The following is an 18,990-nucleotide window of genomic DNA, read 5'->3' as shown; positions in this document are numbered from 1 at the left end:
AGGTTGACGTGTGTGCCCAATCTGCACTGTGCCCCTCCCCTCAACCCCACCATCGATCTCATCTCCGTTTGCTCGTCGTCCTCGTCGTCCCCTCCCCCCTCAGGCAGACTTTGCGACAAACCCAACCATCTCCCCCCGACTCTCGTCATCTGCGACCTTTTGCTTCCCTTTCCAAACACACATAGCGATATACCCAGACCAGAAAGGTCTCCAGATTTCAAAATGGCCAACAGTGAGTTCTCGGAATGCCTTGCTGAGAGTGGCATGGGAAGAAACTAACCGCGCACAAACTTCTAGACTTTGAGGATGTCGCCAGTATGTGCAGACAGCCTGCGAGCTCAGCCGCGAGCGAGCAAGTACGTGCCTTTGCGAGTCGCTAATACACTCCGACAGAGCAGTTCATCGAGTTCTACTATAACACGTTCGATTCCGACCGCAAGTCTCTTGCTGCCCTCTACGTACGTGATGCCATATTGTGGCGCTTTGCTTCATAGCTTACTGACAAGTTGAATAGCGCCCCGAGTCTATGCTGACTTTCGAGTCTGCTTCCGTCCTCGGTGCCGAGTCCATTATCGAGAAGTTGAGCGTATGCAACACTGCTCCGGTCGAAATTTAGGACGGCCCTTGCTGACTACGTACAAATCAGTCCCTTCCCTTCGAGAAGGTCAAGCACCAGGTCTCGACCCTCGATGCCCAGCCCTCCAACGGTGAGGGTGGTATCATCATCCTCATCACCGGTGCCCTCCTGGTACGATACACAAAATTGCCTGACCGCGCTTCGGAACCGTCTTGTGGACTAACAACTCTCTCCAGGTCGACGAGGAGCAGCGCCCCATGAACTTCAGCCAGTCCTTCCAGCTGGCCCGCGATGCTTCTGGCCAGTACTTTGTCTACAACGACATCTTCAAGCTCGTCTTCGGTTAAGCCAGTCAACGACGGCACTTCCAACGCCTTTTGTTGGGGGAAGGAGGAGAAAGCGAGTTAAACAAGACACACCAAGTGGGGCGACGACAAGAGGGCAAATTAAAGCAGCGACGGCGACTCAAGACGGCTTTTCCTTTTGACGATCTGATGAATTTTAGAGCACGGGGATGTGGGAAAGAAACCAGGGGTTGGGGGGGAATGCATGCTGGGTCTTTGACTGACAATTGGTCTTCCGACACGTCTTTTTGTTCAATTCGAGACGGGCAGAGGTACCGAGCTCAGCTTTAGGCCTTGTCAACAAGCAGTAACAACAAAAATGACTTGCATATTGCGTGAAGAGAGGAGACAATGCGGTTTCTTGCTGGTACCAAATATTTGATTGGTTCTCGTCAACAGCTCGCTTGCAGGCATGGCATCAGCAGGGGTACCTAATACATTGACGCACATGTGCTCAGAGACTGCCAGAGCATAATCCTTGGACTGCCCAACAGTATTCTCTCCCTTTAACTGTCAGAGGTAGGCTAACGGAGACGCATTGTTTGTTCAGGGCCCTACTTGGGTGACATAGCAGCCACTGAAATCTGGGCGAAACACAGTCAGCACAAAGGCTGTCAGTGAAGGGAAATCCTTTTCTAATCATTTACCTTGGTCGAGACGAGAAAACCTCAATTGATTTGATTCCAATCACTTCTGACCAACATGACTATGTCATCAGGACATGATGTGTGTCACATCACCAATGGACATGTCGAGTTTCCGCCCGGCTCATGACTGCTTGTGCCCAACAAGCCTACGGTGTGCCTAATGATTTGAACCTGATTGGGGTCTGGGCAATGGAGCCATGGCATTATGCCCTGGCAATTGCTCTCGCTACGATTCGATGGATGGAAATGAGTCGTGGGCCAATAAAACTTCACTTTGCCCTGCAAGTCTTATCCAAGAGCAAGCTCATCATCTATTTTTTGAGGTCCGGAACCGGCCCCACAGGTCACTGCGAGTGGGATGGGACAAAACGTAACCCGAGAAAAATTCATTCATTTTCCATGCCCTGAACCGTGCAACACCGTTTGATCCCAGAATCGCAATGCATTGTGAGGGGTATTAAGAAAAAGCCTTAGATCTTGGTAGCAGCCTCGAGAGCCTTCTGCTTCTTCTCAATCCGCTTCTGGGCCTTGGCGCCCATGATACCACCACCCCAGTGTCGGCGGGCCTGGTCGTGCTTCTCAAGGTAACCATCCTTGACAGCGGAGACGAGCTTGGAGAGCTCGTTCTTGTCCTCGGAGCGGACCTCGGTGATGGCGAGGACAGCAGCGGTCTGGTGAGATGTTAGAAAGGGTTCGGTCGATACCTGTGGGTGTCTTGACATACCTTCTTGTGGACAACAGTGCCGAGACGGGCCTTGCCCTTGACAATGGCGTAGGGGATACCCATCTTCTTGCACAGAGAGGGAAGGAAGACGACGAGCTCAATAGGCTCAACGTCGTTGGGGATGAGGACGAGGGAAGCCTTCTTGTTCTCAATCAGGCCAACGACGTGGTTGAGGCCGTACTTGACGGTGTAGGGCTTCTTGGAGACATCCTCCTTCTTCTTGCCCTCCTTGACGGCGGTAGCCTCCTGGAGGAGACGCTCCTTCTTCTCGGCCTTGGTCTCAGGTCGGTACTTGTTGAGGAGCTTGAAAGCCTGGGCGGCGGTGTTGCGGTCGAGGACGTGCTGGAACTGGGCGAGAGCAGGAGGAACCTTCAGGCGCATCTGAAGGATCTTCTTCTGTCGCTGGAGGCGGACATACTCGGGCCACTTGACCATGCGGGAGACATTTCGCTTGGGCTGGATGTCCTGGCCGACACCGTAGCTGCGGGGTCGCTTCTCGAGGAGAGGGTTCTGATGATTGTCAGTGACCGACGATCCTAAACGAAAGACAAGTTGACTAACCTTGGGGGCCTTGCGACCAGCCTTACCCTGAGGGAAAGGGGCGGGAGCGACCTTCTTGCCGGACTTGGGAGGCTGTCATTGAGAAAAGAAGATCAGCAAGGCGTTCAAGCCAAAAGGTCTTCTCTGAACTCTAACGAGAGCAGGTCGTGGCATTTCTGCGCACGCCGCATCTCCAGCCAAGTCTTCACCTGCTCGACACCGGTCAAGGTAGACGAACAGGCGGAATACCGACAGTCAAAATCGCGAGAAGCGACGACTGCGGCTTCAATTGCGCGCGAGGCACATTTGACTCACAAAACTGTGGCCATTAGAGTCCAGGTGTGTTGTTTCATGTACTCACCATCTTGGATCTGTGGGTTAGTTGCTCGTGGGTTGAAGAGCAGAGTCCGGGATGGCGATGAGGGATGGTTTTCAAAGGGAAGAAAAGGCACGAAAAGATTTTGGTGTTGAATTAATTAGGGCTTCCTGCCGCGAAAAGCCAGGACCCACTTCTTGCTCCACTTGGAGGGGCTGGAGCCGAATCCATTTTCGTGGTCGGTGCACGTGACTGAACCTTTCACAGTGCAGCCCGAGTCATCGCCTCGAGTCAAAGGTCAGGTACCAGAGAAAGTGAGAAATGAGAGCCTAGATTCGTAAATACATCATCGACAATAAAATTGAGCATCGCTATACTCCCAACGAACTTCAAGGAGAAAACATTCGCTGGTATTCTGATATCGGGTCTTGAAATCCCCAGATCTTGCGTCAGAGGGGCAAATCTCAGATCTCCAGTCTTCTCAGACACTTTCAGCAACACCGCGTTAACACAGAAGATAAAATGCCTCCTACGCCTTGCAACCGATGTCAGAATAACAGGGCCGTCGTAAAGCGGCCCAAGAATCACCACAAGCTATGCCGAGAGTGCTTCCTCAGAGTCTTTGAGGATGAAGTACACCACACAATCACCTCCTCTCAACTCTTCTTCCGAGGAGAGAGGGTTGCCATCGGAGCCTCGGGTGGAAAAGATTCGACAGTCTTGGCCTCTGTGATGAAAACTTTGAACGAACGGCACGACTACGGACTGAACCTGGTACTTTTGAGTGTTGACGAAGGCATCAAGGGATACCGAGATGATTCACTCGAAACGGTTAAGCGGAATGCCGTTCAATACGACATGCCCTTGGAGATTGTGGGCTACGACGAGCTTTATGGATGGACTATGGACCAGGTTGTCGAGACCATCGGAAAGAAGGGAAACTGCACCTACTGTGGCGTATTTCGACGGCAGGCCCTGGATCGAGGGGCAAAGAAGCTGGCCATCAAGCACGTCGTAACAGGTCACAACGCAGACGACATCGCCGAGACTGTTCTCATGAACCTTCTTCGAGGAGATTTGCCGCGGTTAGCTCGGAGCACCAGTATCGTCACTGGCGATTCCAACAGCGACGTGAAGAGGAGCAAACCTCTCAAGTACGCATACGAAAAGGAGATTGTGCTCTACGCCCACCACAAGAAGCTGGACTATTTTAGCACTGAGTGCATATACAGCCCAGAGGCCTTCCGTGGAACGGCTCGAGGCCTCATCAAGAATCTTGAAAAGGTTCGGCCAAGTGCAATCCTGGACATTGTCAGAAGCGGGGAGGACATGGCCCGGCTCACACCAGAGAAGAACCGGGGTCCATGTGCCTGCGACGAAGGCGAAGGAATTGGAGGCTGCGGATCAGCCAACGGACGCACCTCTGGCAACGAGATGGCCGAAGTTGAGGCTAGCCTCAAGAAGAAGGCCAACCACAAGGCCCAGGAGACAGAGATCACGGCCAACGGAACTCCCAAGGAGGAGGAGGCAGTGGCCTTGCCAATAAGGACTAGGCGGCAGAAGGAGGCTACGCCATTGCAGACTCTGGGCAAGTGTGTCAAGTGCGGATACATGTCAAGTCAGGCAATGTGCCAGGCTTGCACACTGCTTGAGAACCTGAATAAGAACAGAGCAGAGATAGCCATATAATAAGATACCCCTGCTGTGGACAGCAAACTCAAGCGTTTGTTCACGATGCACCATAGCAGACCAAGTCTAATGATTGTTTGATGTTCTCTTTCATTTCTTTCTCCTATCCATTCATCCCTTTCCCTTGGCCTCATGCCCCTCATCTCTCTCATGTTGTATATGTACATTTGCTGGCTTGCGGCACTTTGGCGATTCGCATCGGCTGTCGTGCCGTTCTCTAAGCGAAGCGTTTTTCCAACTATTGTCTCGAGTTAGTATTCATGAACAGAATGCTGGGGCTCAATGGCACTCACCTTCCACGGGTTGTTCAACTCGAACCCTATGGGTGCCACTGCTTTGTCCGTCTGTCCTCGTAGACTTCCTGTAAGTCGGCGGTCACGCTCCATCACTAGTAGCCCTCGGTCAGTATCCAGATGGTCAATCGCAAGTTCGTTCAAGGCGTATCATACTTTGCTGCAGAGACAATTAGCATCAACCCAACACTTTCGGCACAGACAACCTACCTTGTCCCACTGGTCCACGGAGTAACGGGGTCGCTTGCCCTCGTTCTGCCAGGTCTTGATGACGGCAAGACCGGTACCAGAGATACCGAACATCTATCACTCAATAAGCTTCCATATTGTCGTGTCGCAGGGCCGAACCGGACGTACGCCAATCATGATGGCGTAGGGAAGAAGGGTCTCGAAGGGGACGGGCATGGTCGCGTCGGTGCTGCCTGGGCAGACTTGAAAGTATCCGCTAGGTCTCTCTTCGAGGGAGGAATCGAATTGACTAGGTCTGACCTGTCGTCCGGGTCTGTCGCGGTGGTCGTAGGTCTTCCGAGCGGCCGGGCCTTGACTTGAAGCTCACGTCGTCAACCGAGCCATTGACGATTGAGCGATTGGTTATTAGGTTGGTGCCTGAGGCGCGCATCGGGCTTGGCCGTGCAGGTTGGGCGGACAAAAAGGACTGAGCACCGCGGGTTGATGGCAATTCTGGTGAAAGGAACTTAATTACAGCAAATCAATGCTTTTGAATGATATCTATGAGTTTCAAGAGCAAATAAGCCAACTTATTTGCAGTTTAGAACACTTCAAGTGTTGAAATGGAGGTCCTGAGCATCAAGAGCCTCTCTACATTCACCAGCTGGCTCCTAGTTATTTTTGCTCACCTCTGCTATGGCCCCACATTCATCCCTGCACGTCAGGACAGTTAGCGACCACAGATCTAGCACTGTACGCTACCAAAATCTCCGGTGCATTACCCGAGGCCGGAGTCGCACGCACTGTGGCAACAAGCTCCGCGACAGCTGGTTGATATCTCGCAAGTTGAACGCGCTTTACTCCAGCGCTTCGCCTTAATCGCATCCCTACTACGGCGGACTCTAATACGGACGCGTTTCTCGAACACAGTCGACTAGCTTGATGCAATTCTACAATTAGCCGAGGGCGACCTACCCTTATTGTTACGCGCACGGGACCCCTCGATCCAAGGCCGCGTCTTCAGCCCCAAATACGATGAGCCGAACGTGATCGCATCGCGAGAAAACAGTCGCAGCGCTCCCAGAACGATCGATATGCAATATCTAGGCTCTCGCCACTGGGAATTCTTTTCTGGGTTGCGGGGATAGCTATGACAAGCGCGCAAGTGATGGAGGAAGAGCTTCAACAAAGTGTAATGGTTTCCGACGAAGACGCCGAATACGAGACAGCGGGTGATATCCCGACGATGAATGCGATGACGTCCGACGCACTTGATGCCAATATGGGCGCTGGAGGCGCTACCGGAAACATGGACGATGCTGAGTTGAGCGATCGCGACGCTTCTGGCGAGGAACTCGACATCGATGCCGAGGGCGAAGAGGACAACGACTTTCTCCTGGATCAACAAATATCTGCCAATAACACCCACGAAATAACACAAGCGGAAACCCACCAAGACGAAGAGGAGGAGGAGGAGGAGGAAGAGGATGTAGATGCGGAGGGAGAAGAATACGACGAAGACGAGGGAGTGGGCGACGTCAAGATCCAGCCGGGTGAAGAGCATGATGAAGATGCGAGCGACAGTGAAAGATCAGAGTCACCGAGTGCGCTCGATGAAGAGTCCGACGAGGATGCTCCGTGGGAAGATGCTGGGGAAGCTGACGAAGATGAGGACGATGACGAGGAAGCGGGACCATCTAACAACTGCACGTTCTGCAAGCAGGGCGAAGATGAAGACCCAAGCGAGGAGTTTGAAGTATACCTGGCATGCGCAGGTTGTGGCGTAAATGGTAAGGCTCCCGTGCTGTGACGAAGAGCTCTCGTGTTAATGAATCACAGCACATCAGCAATGCGCCCGCGACGCTGCAGCAATGAATGAGGATAACAGTGAGTATCTGCAACGCCCATCTTCTGGTCTCGCCACTAACCAGCGCAGCCCCCGAGAATTGGAAGTGCCCCGAATGCTATCATAGGGATTCCGACGTTGAAGAGCACGATGAAGATATGGACGATCAAAGTGTCAATCACGACATGGGGCTCCCCTCCCAACAATCCGATGTTCCAGATCATTCTGGAGAAGTACGGTTTGAACCAGACGCAGATGACGAGCCCCTGACTTCTCAAATCGATGATGAAGCTCTACCGGAGGAGCCTGTGGACGAGACTCGCACATTGAGAAAACGAAAGTCATCGTCACTCGAAGATGACGATAATGTCATATCGTTAAGAAAGCGACGACGTAATCAGTCGAACGAACCAACGTCTTCACATGAAGGTACAACGCGCAATGGAAGCGCCGAGCCAAGTCGACACAACCCTTCTCGCACGCTTCGTCTCAAAGTCACGCGGCCCCCTCCCGTCACTATGGAGAAACGTACACGCACATCACTTGTCCTGAAGATCCAGGTCAGACCCGGAAACCTTAAGGAAATACTTTCTCGCAAAAAGCGCGACAGGCGACCGCCCGGCAGTGCTGCCAGACCTTCGTCGCACCGACCAGCAGCCACGCCCAGAGCTAATCCTATCCCTACCCCGATAATCGCCCTCCCAACACCTTTCACATCAGACAACTACTCACAACCATTTTATTCCTTCTTTGACCGGGAGACGGACGAGATGAAGGGCAAGCCATACGGCGGAATCCTAACCGAGGCGGAAGCCGACACCTCCAAGACTCTTCCAGCACCTGAAGATCGTCGGAAGTTTGACGACGCCAACAAAAAGGCCGAGGATGAATGGAGAGCACGGGTCCTCGCCATGCAGGCAGATGCTGACATGCCAGTTCGAAAGCACAAGAAGTCGAGCGAGAATGCCAGCCAGATCGAATGCATCGAGTTTGGCGGCTGGGAGATTGACACGTGGTATGCTGCGCCGTATCCAGCTGAATACAGTCGGAACCGTGTGCTCTACATCTGCGAGTTCTGTCTCAAGTACATGAACTCGGACTACGTCGCCTGGAGGCACAAGCTCAAGTGTCCAGCTAAGCACCCGCCAGGAGATGAGATCTACCGTCACAAGTCGGTGTCTGTCTTTGAGGTCGACGGCCGCAAGAACCCTGTGTACTGCCAGAACCTGTGCCTTCTTGCCAAGCTCTTCCTGGGCTCGAAAACGTTGTACTATGACGTTGAGCCCTTTCTCTTCTACGTTCTATGCGAATACAACGACACCGGGTATCACTTTGTGGGATACTTTTCGAAAGAGAAGAGAGCCAGCAGCCAGAATAATGTCTCGTGTATCTTGACATTACCAATACATCAGCGCAAAGGCTACGGCAACCTCCTCATTGACTTTTCATACTTACTTACCAAGGTCGAGGAAAAGACGGGCTCTCCTGAGAAGCCTCTATCTGATATGGGCTTGGTGTCGTACAGAAACTACTGGCGTTTAATTCTCTGCCGCTATTTCTTGAAAGTCATGGAAACCGGCAACCACAAGAGCGAGGGACTCAGTATCAAGCGGATATCCGACGACACGGGCATGACCCCAGACGATGTCATCTCCGCCTTGGAAGGCCTCAGGGCTCTAGTCAGAGATCCACAGACGAAGCTGTATGCGTTCAGAGTGGATGTGGACTACTGTCGACAATACGTCGACAAGTGGGAGGCAAAGGGTTACGTACAACTGAAGCCAGAAGCTCTCGTCTGGACGCCGTACGTCATGGGTCGCAGCAATGCGGTCAATTTCGAGCTCGGCCCACCCATCAACACCATCGCGCCGAGAGAGGACGATGAAGCCAAGGTTGATGAAGGAGTCGACACGGTTGGCACCGAGAGCCAACCAACTACAAATGGAGAGGGCAAGAGTGTACCCGATGCAGATACAAATGGGGAGCACCCTCTGGTGAACGGCGAAGCTGCATCAACCCCAGTTCAGTCCATTGAAGAGGTTGATCCAGATCAGGAGAAGCAGCCTGGATCACCAAAGGACATTGAGATGGGAGAGACAGTAGAAGATGGGCCACCAGCTTGGGTTTTGCCATACAAAGATATTCCTCTCAGCCGGTTTGAGGTCTTCCCCGCTGTCCCTGGTGGTCGGCGAGATCGTTCGCGGCAGAGCGCCAGCCGGCCATCAGCACCTCGAACTGTCAGCAGCGCTTCAAGGCCCAAACGCAACGGTAAGAGCCACCGACCTTCGTCATCCTCTCGGCCCAAGAGCGCCTCAAAACGAAAAACTGGTGGGACGGGCCGTGGACCCGGCCGCTGGCCAAAGGGGACCAAGAAATCAGACTACGGAAACGCTGATAGTGGTCCTGGTCTACCGCCTGGGTGGTTGGAGAAGCAAACCAAGCTGCTACCCATCACGGAAGGCAACGATGCAGAGCAGGAGGCGACGGGAGAAGAGCCAGCGGAGGACTCGGTCGTGGTCTCTACCAAGACAAACGGTGCTCCGGCCAAGGGAGACGCTGTTGAGCCCAACGGCGCTGAAGCAGCGACGGATGGTGAACACCACGAGGACGAGGAGGGTGACGTCGACGCCGAAGGAGAAGATGTTTGAACGATTATCAGCGAGGGCACGGGGAATTGGGATTATGGCTGTACTATACCATGGAGGATTAGGCGCGGATTGGGGGCTACTTAGTTAGTTAGCTAGGGTCTTGAGGTCATGGGGTATTTTCTTGTAGCGAGCGGACTGATATCGATTCACTTTAGAGAATAAAAGGCCCAGGAGTCACGTCATGGAGGTTTGCGATGTATGGAGAATAGTGGTGTATTTTGTAGTACAGACAAAGGAAATCTGATCTAGTCAGTGTTTTGTTTTGGCAAGGCAGCTTGGTTTCGTCAAAAGCTCGCGACATTACCTTTGAGTGCTGGTGACCATTCCACCATCCGTATAGCAAGGGGCTAACTGCTTTGCCGATGCTTTCGTGAGCAAGTATCTATCTATCTAGTGAGCAGTGGAAGCGGGTAGCATTATACCTCCCCTTCCTCCTTGGCGTCTGCTGCGTCATCAGTTGGACTATCAGTTCGGTTACTCGTTGGGCTGCCAGTTTGGCTACGGGACAAGAACTTGGCTAGCGGGTTGGTTGACGACTTGAGGTAAGGCGGGATCAGTGTGCTGAGGCTCTCCTGATCAATCCTACCCTCGATCGAGCACCTGTCAGTCCTGTAGAAAGTGATCTTCTCGGTCACCTTGGCCACGGTGCGGCCCTCGATAAAGGTGTTCTCCCTAGGCCAGTCCTTATCACGAACTGCCATAAGGGTACAGAACGTGTCCCTCCTCTCCGGGTCCGGGTCGTCCACGTCACGCACGTCAAAGTATTCGCAGGCCAGAGCCTCTCGGCCTGCGAGGCCTCGGCCGTTGTACGAGTACAGCGGTATGCAGACGACGTGCTGGGCCCACTCTTCCACGACTATCAGCTTGCGGTACTTGGAGTAGACGATGCCGAAGCCGGAGAGGGACTTGTTGAACTCCTCGATCGACACCGTGTTCTCGCGAGCCTGGTTGTGAATGGCTGTAGAGATGATGGTACCGAGCCTGAGCTCGCTCTCTTCGCACACCCGGTCAGTCGGGCGCATGTGGCCGTGAACTACATCACCTCTGCTAATGTCGCGGTAAGCTTGACGAGCGCCATAGTATTCATCGTCTCCATCGTCACGTTCTCTTCTTCCTGTCTCATCAGCATCCTCACCCTCTCGTGGGGTTTCGATGGAATCAACAGGCCGATCAGAGAACGAGCCGGTATTCGACTCAGAAGAAACCCACGAACAAGTCCTTGATGAAAACGAGGAACTCCTAGAACTTTGACAGCTGCTTGATGCAGGGGAGTACCTTTTGTTATCGAACCGGTCCCGTCGAGGTCTGTTGCGGACATAGGTGTTGAAGTTGCGATCTCGCAGGACGTTGCCGTTCCAGTGCCTGCTCCGGTCGTTGTCGCCAAAGGATCTGATGTTGATGTTGTAGTTGTTGCTGACACGGCCGTAGTTGTTGTGCACCAAGTCTTCCCCCTCATCTCTGGCGCCTCTGTGGTCCTCCCGCTCACCTCTACGATCTCTGTGGCCATCTTGCCTGTTTCTGGTGTCCCTGTAGCTCTCTCGCTCACCTCTACGGTCTCTGTAGTCATCTTGCCTGTCTCTGCCGTCCTTGTAGTCCTCCCTCTCATCCCTCTCATCCCTGCTCGGAGTCCAGCTATCGGTACCGTTGCGGCGGTTGTTGCGGCTCCGCCAGGTTGGAGGCCGCTTTGAGATGCGGCAGGATCCATAGTATGCGTGAGTAGGCATTGTGAAGTTTCTTGGACGACAGACAGGTAACTCTCGAGTCGAAAGATACAAGTGTTATCGAAGGCAGCCAGCCAGTAGTTATCTAGATAACAGTTCCTGCAGTCTTGACAAGCCAGTCACTATGAGTTGTGGCCGAGTGTGGACAAATCGGTTCGCAGAGCAGAGGTTGTGAAGTGAAGTACCGGAGAAGATATTTATACCACAACCTTAGTTTCTTATGGATCCCATTCTTAGAAACTTTTCCAATTGTTCATCTATCTATTATGGATAAGAAGCGTGTTCAGCGACCTGGGCATTGGTGAGTTTCGACCTAGGCATTGCTTTGTGATGCACCAAGGGACCTTTGTCTCGATTTCTTTGTTCCAATAATACAGCCAGAAGTCCGGGCCCTACCAGGTAATGAACAATAGGAAAGCCCAAGCCAATAGTCCATCTGTCCGAATTAGGTGTCTTCTATCGTCAGTTGGATATCGAAGCTATCCTAAATCTCGGGCGAGATCTACTAGCGCACGTCAGCTTCACCTGGCGGGGCAACTTGGACCTTTCATCTACATGTAAGACGGCTACGAAGCCATGTCTCATCGCAGTAGAGGTTGTCTACGGTGCCGTCAACGGCGAGTCAAGGTGAAAACTCCCATATACAAGTACCTAGACAGACGTCTCATCTGACCATCAACATTAGTGTGATCGCGGCCGTCCCTCGTGTCAACGTTGCATAGCTCGCAATGAACTCTGCGTTGGGTACAGAGAAGAGGGCGATCTCATGTTTCAGCATGAGACGGAAAAAGTCGTTCAAAAGAGTCAAACCGCTTCCATTTCTACTGCCTCAACTTCATCTCCGCCCAGTCGACGGACCAGGAGCCGGTCGCTTGAGCGAGCGTCTGAGAGCTCCTTCACCTCGAGAACATCCTTGAATCTCTCTTCCGCGTTTCCATGGCTCAAAGACCCATCATCGATCAAAACTCCTTCGGACGAAGACAGAGCTGCAAGCTTATTCATGGACAAATACGTGCTATTCCCATGTAACGAGTCGTCCTCCCCAGGCTTCCTGCAGCATCTCCCTTGTTTGTTCAAGGAAGTCAATGTAGAGGGTCGCTACGCGCTACGCTGGGCCGTTCAGGCATGTGCGTTTGCTGATCTCTCACGGGAACAGTCCTCTGAGGAGTTGGTCGGAAGGTCGCTAGAGTGCTATGGCAAAGCACTAAACGCACTTGGACAGTCTTTGGCTGAGAAGGACAAAGCCCCGGATGATTACGACCTAATGGCCGTAGTCATCTTGGATATATTCGAGGTCAGAGCACATATATGTACATCATTAATCTCAAGTCTAACTCGGGAGACAGTCTTTGTTCATGCCTGACTCCTCCTTGTCTGGGTCCCATGTTCAAGGCATGGCACACATTCTACGACTCCGTGGCCATGAACAGTTCCACGACCCTCGTGGATGGGGTCTATTCCGCTTAGCACATCATCGGTTGGTGAGTTTTGGTCTTGATATGCCTAGATATGATATACTAACTGGTGGGCAGCAAAAGCAACAGCTCGCCAAACAATTGAGCCCTCTTCCAGAATCCCATGACTGGCTCGAGGCACTAAATGAAGACATTTCTTCTGTGCGACTAGAAAAGGATGGTCTGGCGATCACAGATCTATGCCAAAGAGCAAATAACCTGCTTCAGTCTCTCGATTCCGATGTTCTCACAGGCGATCAGCTCCGTGGGTTAGTTGATGAGATGCTGCGCCTAGATAAGGAGGCTGCCCTCTGGCGTGCTAAGCCTGAGTGGGCATTCCGTACCATCACTAGGGCCGATATCTCGGGTACCAAGAAGAAAGTAGTCTGGTTCCCGGAAACAGTTCAGCTTCATCCGGATATATGGATGGCTTATGAGTGGAACTACCACCGAACAGCTCGGATCATCCTCCACCAAAAGCTTGTGGCTTGCTTACGCAGAGCCTCTTTGCTAGGTTATACAAAAGAGTCCGTTGACTCGATTCTAATACAAGGATCTATAGACATCATTCAGTCTCTAGCAGGCGAGGTTCTGTCGTCGGTCCCTCAGTCCTTTGGGGATGTCGATCAGTTAGGACGGTATTGGACTGATGAATTGAAACCTCCTCGCTGGCAAGCCGTGGGCGCCTATCTGTTGCTTTGGCCCATCAAGATTATTAAAAGTCCTGATGGGTTGGCGACAGAGTCACAGAAGACGAGTGCACAGTTGGTTTTTGATAGAATCCGAGAGTGTACAGGTATAAAGTCGGAGTTGGGTCATCTTTCGGCAATATAGCTATTATCATATTCTAGAATACTCTAAACCTTCGTCGTATGCCTCCCCTTCATTTAAATACAGTCTCCTCGAAAGTTGTTCCGTCTTTCAACGCGACCTTTTCCGCACCCACCATGACACAGACAATCTTGCAAGGCACATCCCCACGGTTAATCCACTGATGGTTCACACCCTGCTGAACAATAAGTTCTCCCTCTCTCACAGTCTTCTCCTCTCCGCCGTCGAGCACCAGCACGATTTCGCCTGACATGACGACGAGGTAGTCGAGGCTCTGGGTGCGGTGCATGGGCGCGCTACCGCCGGGCTGGATCTGCGTCATGCAAAATATGGCACCTTTTGGTGGGCACCGCGGAAGAGTGTCGGCAAAGGAAGGGATTGCGTCAGTGTTGTTGGCTGGGATGTATTGACGTGTGTCAAAGATGTTGAAGACACTGGCTTGGGGGCCAAAGGGTGCGTAGGGCGTGATGTGAGTGTCGGAGGAAAAGACAGAGGTACCATCTTCCGCATGGGTAGTTCGTACGACACGAGTGGTTGCGGATTGAGCACTCATGATGGAGGAATAGATGTGTTGGAGTTGAGATGGTTTATTGGTATGATAAAAGCGTGTGCAAGTTGGAGTTGAGTAGAAAGATAATACTCTAAGAGTTGAAGTCATGAGCGATGGGTTAAAAGGAGAAAGAAACTCCAATTGAAAGAAAGACAAGCCATATTTATACACATTTTCTACACAACTCGGTCTTTCGGAATCGCGAGGTTTACGTTGTCATCATGCTTCGCCATCATCTTCAACTCGATGGATGATGGTACAGGGTTGCTCGCGTTGCTTTCCCAATTCGGAAATGGGCACGAGCTTCACCAAACATGAGTGGACGATCAGCAAGTCGCTCGGTGCTCGGCACGGGTCAGCATATCCCTACCAATAGGCAGCTAAAAAGATAATGTAGTATGATAATAAACAAAAGAGATATAAAGTATTGGATTAATTTATTGTATCATCTTATTACTATGTTATAAAGCAAAGAGGTCTTTGAGACGAGTCCTATCACTGCTGACAGGGACCTCACTACACCATGACCCAGCTGTCTGGCAAAAGAACTCAGCCGTCCTCCGACTTCTTTTCTCGGCCTCTTGGTGAGGTCTTGTTTGATTCCGATCTCTTCCGATAGACAGTTGTGAGTGCATGAAGGCACAAAGCGAAAGCTATTTGCGTTAAGCCCATCAGATTCAAGCAGTATTGAAACTTCAAGATCTTGGACGTGTCGATGCAGTCGCGGGTGAAGAGGACGTTTGCGACGAGCAAATTGATGGCAACAAAGTAGACGAGGAACTGGCTCGCCTCGAACACGGCGTCAAAGTTGCTTTTGTACCGTCTATATCTGTCCGTTTCGGCTGCAAGACGGAACATGTCAGTGGAGCACCGTCAAGTTTTGGAAGAGCATGCTGTACCTTGGGCAATATTCTTATGGCGGTTGTTTTCATAGTGCAAGAAGACGAATTGCGATCCTACCCATATCGTGGAATAAAGCAGGTGGAGGAGTGCATTGACAGAATTCATAGGCATGGCTGAACCGACTGAAAAAGGCTGCATTTTGATATTGGTGGAGATCGTGAAAGACAGTAGTGTTAAAGAGTTGAAGAGTTCTAGATGTGCGGGTGGAGAGAGTTGAAGATGGGCAGCAGGGGACGTGAATGGGCCATGAGGACACAACGACGTATCAAGTAGGCCATGGCAGGTTTTTATTGAGTTCAGGCGCAGCACAGGCAGCCATATCTATAACAAGTGACAACAACACTGAAGAATTGCACCGAGGCTTCCAACTGACTTTGTCTCTTACAGTCGTGTCATCAACATCACGTAGCGTCTTGAACAGTTGCGCGTGAACAAGCACACTATAGGTAACCGCGTAAAAGAGAATGATTGTTCTTGTCGTCCCATGTGAGGTTCTGCAAGGCCAGAGAGACCAGTGCGGCAAGCAACATGATATCTTTGAGAGCCATCTTCAAGATTGGATGACAACACAGCCCCTGACTCAGAGAAATCGTGAGCCTAATTAGAGCAAAGCAGAAAAAGAAGAAAACAGGTTGTTCTAAAAGTATTCTCTATTTTCCTCATTTTGTCGTCGCACTTCGTCTGGATCCGGTGCCAAATTCAGTAGGCCGATTGACAAGAGCACGAATAGGATGCCAAAGCTGAGGCAGTCTGGACACTAAACGTTAGTTCATAATTCTAGATTGGTCAACGAAAGGGTAGAGTGCTTACAGGCCGCTGTAGGAACCTTGTTGGTTTGAAAGGGTGCTTCTAGTGCTGGTTCAGAGGGCAACATCTTGATGTGTGAATGTGCTTGCTTGAGGAGAGTAAGGCGAGTGTTCTTTCATGATGATGTCGAGGACAAAGAAATTGATGAGCTCAAGGTAATTGTAAGGGGGAATTGAATACTTGATGAAGAAACTTCCACAAAAAGAGCTCGTCATGCTGCTGAGTTTGTGAATGGGCACAAAGGGGTACGGCCGAAAAACTTGGACGGAATCACGCCGTAAGTGTGAAAATTCTAATGCAAAGGACAAATCACCTTCTATTTCTTCGTCTTAAGGAATTACTTTTACATCTCGAGGTTAAACATGCCTGTAGGTCTCCTTTCTGGTCTTTCCTCCTGCAACTTTCTCCCAAAACACTTGAACAAACATGCCACCAAACACTACCTGCGAAGTGAGAAGCGAGGATGGCGCTTTCAGTATGAGCTGCACTCACACATATTGATGCCAAAGCCCGATCTGGCTAACTACATCTAGTGGTCATCATGCTCCTTGGAGTGGTGGCCTTGATGCCGCTTTCCAACTTCTTTTCGATTCTTGGCGGCAGATATCGCATTGAACAAGCCCTTAAGAAGCTCCGTACCCACAGGGACCCGGGTGAGGATGACAAGCCGTTCAGCGCAGTACCCAGCTTACCTGACCTTGATGTGACAGATGCTAGACTTCAAGAGTATTACGAAAGGATAGAGATGCGAGAATACCTCTATTTCATCGTCCCGTACGCTGGATACCTCACTTCCTATGCTGCAGTTTGCCTCAACTATGGAGATGGAATGTCACGATCTGATCGAATCGCCTTCAGCGCGGGGTTTGGCCTGGCTGGTCTCTCGATATACATTACCACTTTTAGCATAAGAAGGAACGCGGACTATTACGAGGAATGCCTTCAAAAAGAGATTGATAATCTCAGATGGTCTACTCGTGAGCGGGAATGCAAGGGACGACGGAGAAGCCATATGGAGGAGAAATAGACGCAATCAAGACTCGGGTCCTTGGGACACGCAAAGAGTAGAGAGATTGGTCATACCTGTACTAACTATTTACTATTTATGATGCTCTTATGCATATACTCAGGGGAGCATAGTCTAGTGCTTTTATGATGATTTCGTAGTTCCTGGCAGATAGGCTCTTATTCGCACGCCCTGATAGGCATCTATGCAGCAAAAGACACCAATTTTCATTCTGACAGGAATTCGGACTCTACACCTTAACCTTGACATACAACAGGATATTACCAAGATGGTGCAAAAGAGAACAACAAGCCACGGTGTGCTCAAACGCACTCTATTCCCCCCAGACCCCGCCTCCCAACAGTTGTGGCTTCCTTTCGGTCCGAAGCCAAGTCATTGTCGTCCAAAAGTACCAGCTGTTGTTCATTGGAATCAATTTTAATGAAAGAAATTCGGTACGTGATGAAGCAGATGCAAAACCCCAGGAATACTGGTGTCAGCTGCGCCATCAAGTCGCCCTTCTGGTCACGGCAAACTTGGCGAACCGCAAGCCAAGCGCATACGAGACCCGTGGGCCAGAAGAGAGCCAGGGCGCGGTAGAGATCTCTCTCGTGGGCTTTTTGAGCCGGGTGAATGGGATGAGGGAAATCTGAGAATGATCAGTAGATAAACCTTGGAGGGGTGAACAATTCGCCTTACTAAAAACATAGCTTGGATAAACTGGATCATTGCAGATGCAGGCCCCAAGCATGAAGAACAAGGGCACAACAATGAGTAGGATGTAATCCAGAAGCATCACTGTACAAGTTAGACAGAGACAAGAACCAGAGACAGGGAGAAGCTCACAGCATACTACAGTTGCGTTTAGCTGAGAAGCCTTCACGATGGGCATCATTGGGGTCATGAGCCCCGAGTCATAGCCTTGAACCATCATGATGAGTGATTGTTGAAGGTTGAAGATTTGTTGGTGCTGAGAGTAGAGTTGAGATTTGGGTGCGGAGATGAGATTCTTGGTCGACCATATTGCAGAGAAGAAGTCCTTATATGTCCATTATCTATCAACAAACACGCGGCTCGAGATTCAAAATGCAACGGAGAAGTCAATATGACTACTATCAAAACATGGTTCTGAGTCACTCAAGGTTCATTCACGATACAGGAAGATTTTTTATTGAGTTATTGAGTGTTATTCTGCCTAAAGCAAAGGTAATTGTTGGTAGTTAGTCTCCAACACCACGAGTTGCTATCACGATGCTGACTCTTCATTCCCATCGACTTTGGCCTCCTCATCTACCTTTCTCTCACCGTGTTGCTCATATTGCTCATAATTCTCATACTCATACTCCTCTACCCTTCTTTCTCCCCAAAATCCTTTCCCATAACTGACCAGGATCTCTTCTCCCTTTCGAATACCCCCCGCCCCCTTCTTCTTCTTCCCACTCCCTAGAACCCAAACTCCAACACAGAGCTCACCCCAGCGTTCACACCACACCGTGCGAAACTCGGCATTCGCTCTTTCACCCACGCCTCGATAATCGTTCACGTAGCGCCCTTCGTTGCCCTCACGTGCAGCGTCCACCGCGGCATCCGCTTCACGGTCCAGCCATAGATCGTAGTCACTCTCCGTTGAAGAGGCGGCGCCAGAGTGCACGCGCCCAAGGTACGCGAGGATGAAGCTACCCGGTGCTAGATTTTGCGCTGCAAAGAGACCGCTCTGGCCGTTGGCTGGATGCGAAGGGTTGGTGATGGGTTGGATTCTGACAAGAGGACAAGGGGTTGCAGTAGAGGAGGATGGGATAACTGGGAGGTCGCTGGAAGGCTTGGTGCGGAGAGACTGTATATGGGCCGGGCTCAAGCTCTTGTCGTGGAGCGGAGCATGGAGGTAAGGGAAGCCATCAGGCCAGTTCTTTGGCCTGGACATGTCGA

General features: G+C 51.2%; 9 protein-coding genes across 9 annotated transcripts; 4 read left to right on the top strand and 5 right to left on the bottom strand.

The window, feature by feature from the left end:
• Positions 1-78: 78 nt before the first annotated feature.
• On the top strand, positions 79-924 carry NCS54_00380200 (Nuclear transport factor 2; the record flags this gene model as incomplete). Its single annotated transcript, XM_053149359.1, has 6 exons — positions 79-232; positions 298-315; positions 394-458; positions 515-586; positions 647-748; positions 814-924. The coding sequence occupies exons 1-6, from the start codon at positions 223-225 to the stop codon at positions 922-924; spliced, it is 378 nt and encodes a 125-aa protein (XP_053005334.1). The 5' UTR covers positions 79-222.
• Positions 925-2,038: 1,114 nt separating this feature from the next.
• Positions 2,039-3,259, bottom strand: NCS54_00380100 (60S ribosomal protein L8; the record flags this gene model as incomplete). The annotated part of the gene is made up of 4 exons (XM_053149358.1): positions 3,194-3,259; positions 2,854-2,925; positions 2,293-2,802; positions 2,039-2,239 (listed from the first exon to the last, which is right to left on the bottom strand). The coding sequence occupies exons 1-4, from the start codon at positions 3,194-3,196 to the stop codon at positions 2,039-2,041; spliced, it is 786 nt and encodes a 261-aa protein (XP_053005333.1). The 5' UTR covers positions 3,197-3,259.
• A 411-nt stretch (positions 3,260-3,670) lies between these two features.
• NCS54_00380000 (Cytoplasmic tRNA 2-thiolation protein 1) lies at positions 3,671-4,837 on the top strand (the record flags this gene model as incomplete). Its single annotated transcript, XM_053149357.1, has 1 exon — positions 3,671-4,837. One exon carries the CDS (start codon positions 3,671-3,673, stop codon positions 4,835-4,837), a length of 1,167 nt encoding a protein of 388 aa, XP_053005332.1.
• A 217-nt stretch (positions 4,838-5,054) lies between these two features.
• On the bottom strand, positions 5,055-5,676 carry NCS54_00379900 (NADH dehydrogenase [ubiquinone] 1 alpha subcomplex subunit 1; the record flags this gene model as incomplete). The annotated part of the gene is made up of 4 exons (XM_053149356.1): positions 5,488-5,676; positions 5,334-5,433; positions 5,131-5,225; positions 5,055-5,075 (listed from the first exon to the last, which is right to left on the bottom strand). The coding sequence occupies exons 1-4, from the start codon at positions 5,533-5,535 to the stop codon at positions 5,055-5,057; spliced, it is 264 nt and encodes an 87-aa protein (XP_053005331.1). The 5' UTR covers positions 5,536-5,676.
• Positions 5,677-6,448: 772 nt separating this feature from the next.
• Positions 6,449-9,792, top strand: NCS54_00379800 (Histone acetyltransferase; the record flags this gene model as incomplete). The annotated part of the gene is made up of 3 exons (XM_053149355.1): positions 6,449-7,088; positions 7,138-7,185; positions 7,235-9,792. The coding sequence occupies 3 exons, from the start codon at positions 6,449-6,451 to the stop codon at positions 9,790-9,792; spliced, it is 3,246 nt and encodes a 1,081-aa protein (XP_053005330.1).
• Positions 9,793-10,208: 416 nt separating this feature from the next.
• NCS54_00379700 (Hypothetical protein) lies at positions 10,209-11,516 on the bottom strand (the record flags this gene model as incomplete). The annotated part of the gene is made up of 1 exon (XM_053149354.1): positions 10,209-11,516. The coding sequence occupies one exon, from the start codon at positions 11,514-11,516 to the stop codon at positions 10,209-10,211; it is 1,308 nt and encodes a 435-aa protein (XP_053005329.1).
• Positions 11,517-12,513: 997 nt separating this feature from the next.
• On the top strand, positions 12,514-13,801 carry NCS54_00379600 (Hypothetical protein; the record flags this gene model as incomplete). The annotated part of the gene is made up of 3 exons (XM_053149353.1): positions 12,514-12,807; positions 12,860-12,994; positions 13,046-13,801. 3 exons carry the CDS (start codon positions 12,514-12,516, stop codon positions 13,799-13,801), a joined length of 1,185 nt encoding a protein of 394 aa, XP_053005328.1.
• A 49-nt stretch (positions 13,802-13,850) lies between these two features.
• On the bottom strand, positions 13,851-14,444 carry NCS54_00379500 (Cupin-2 domain-containing protein; the record flags this gene model as incomplete). The annotated part of the gene is made up of 1 exon (XM_053149352.1): positions 13,851-14,444. The coding sequence occupies exon 1, from the start codon at positions 14,349-14,351 to the stop codon at positions 13,851-13,853; it is 501 nt and encodes a 166-aa protein (XP_053005327.1). The 5' UTR covers positions 14,352-14,444.
• A 3,866-nt stretch (positions 14,445-18,310) lies between these two features.
• NCS54_00379400 (Hypothetical protein) lies at positions 18,311-18,985 on the bottom strand (the record flags this gene model as incomplete). Its single annotated transcript, XM_053149351.1, has 1 exon — positions 18,311-18,985. The coding sequence occupies one exon, from the start codon at positions 18,983-18,985 to the stop codon at positions 18,311-18,313; it is 675 nt and encodes a 224-aa protein (XP_053005326.1).
• Between the last annotated feature and the right edge of the window lie 5 nt (positions 18,986-18,990).

The sequence above is a fragment of the Fusarium falciforme genome, chromosome 3 (assembly GCF_026873545.1).
Source record: "Fusarium falciforme chromosome 3, complete sequence".
Taxonomy (NCBI): domain Eukaryota; kingdom Fungi; phylum Ascomycota; class Sordariomycetes; order Hypocreales; family Nectriaceae; genus Fusarium; species Fusarium falciforme.
The sequence above is the reverse complement of the archived record's forward strand: the minus strand, read 5'-3'. Positions and strand labels throughout refer to the sequence as shown.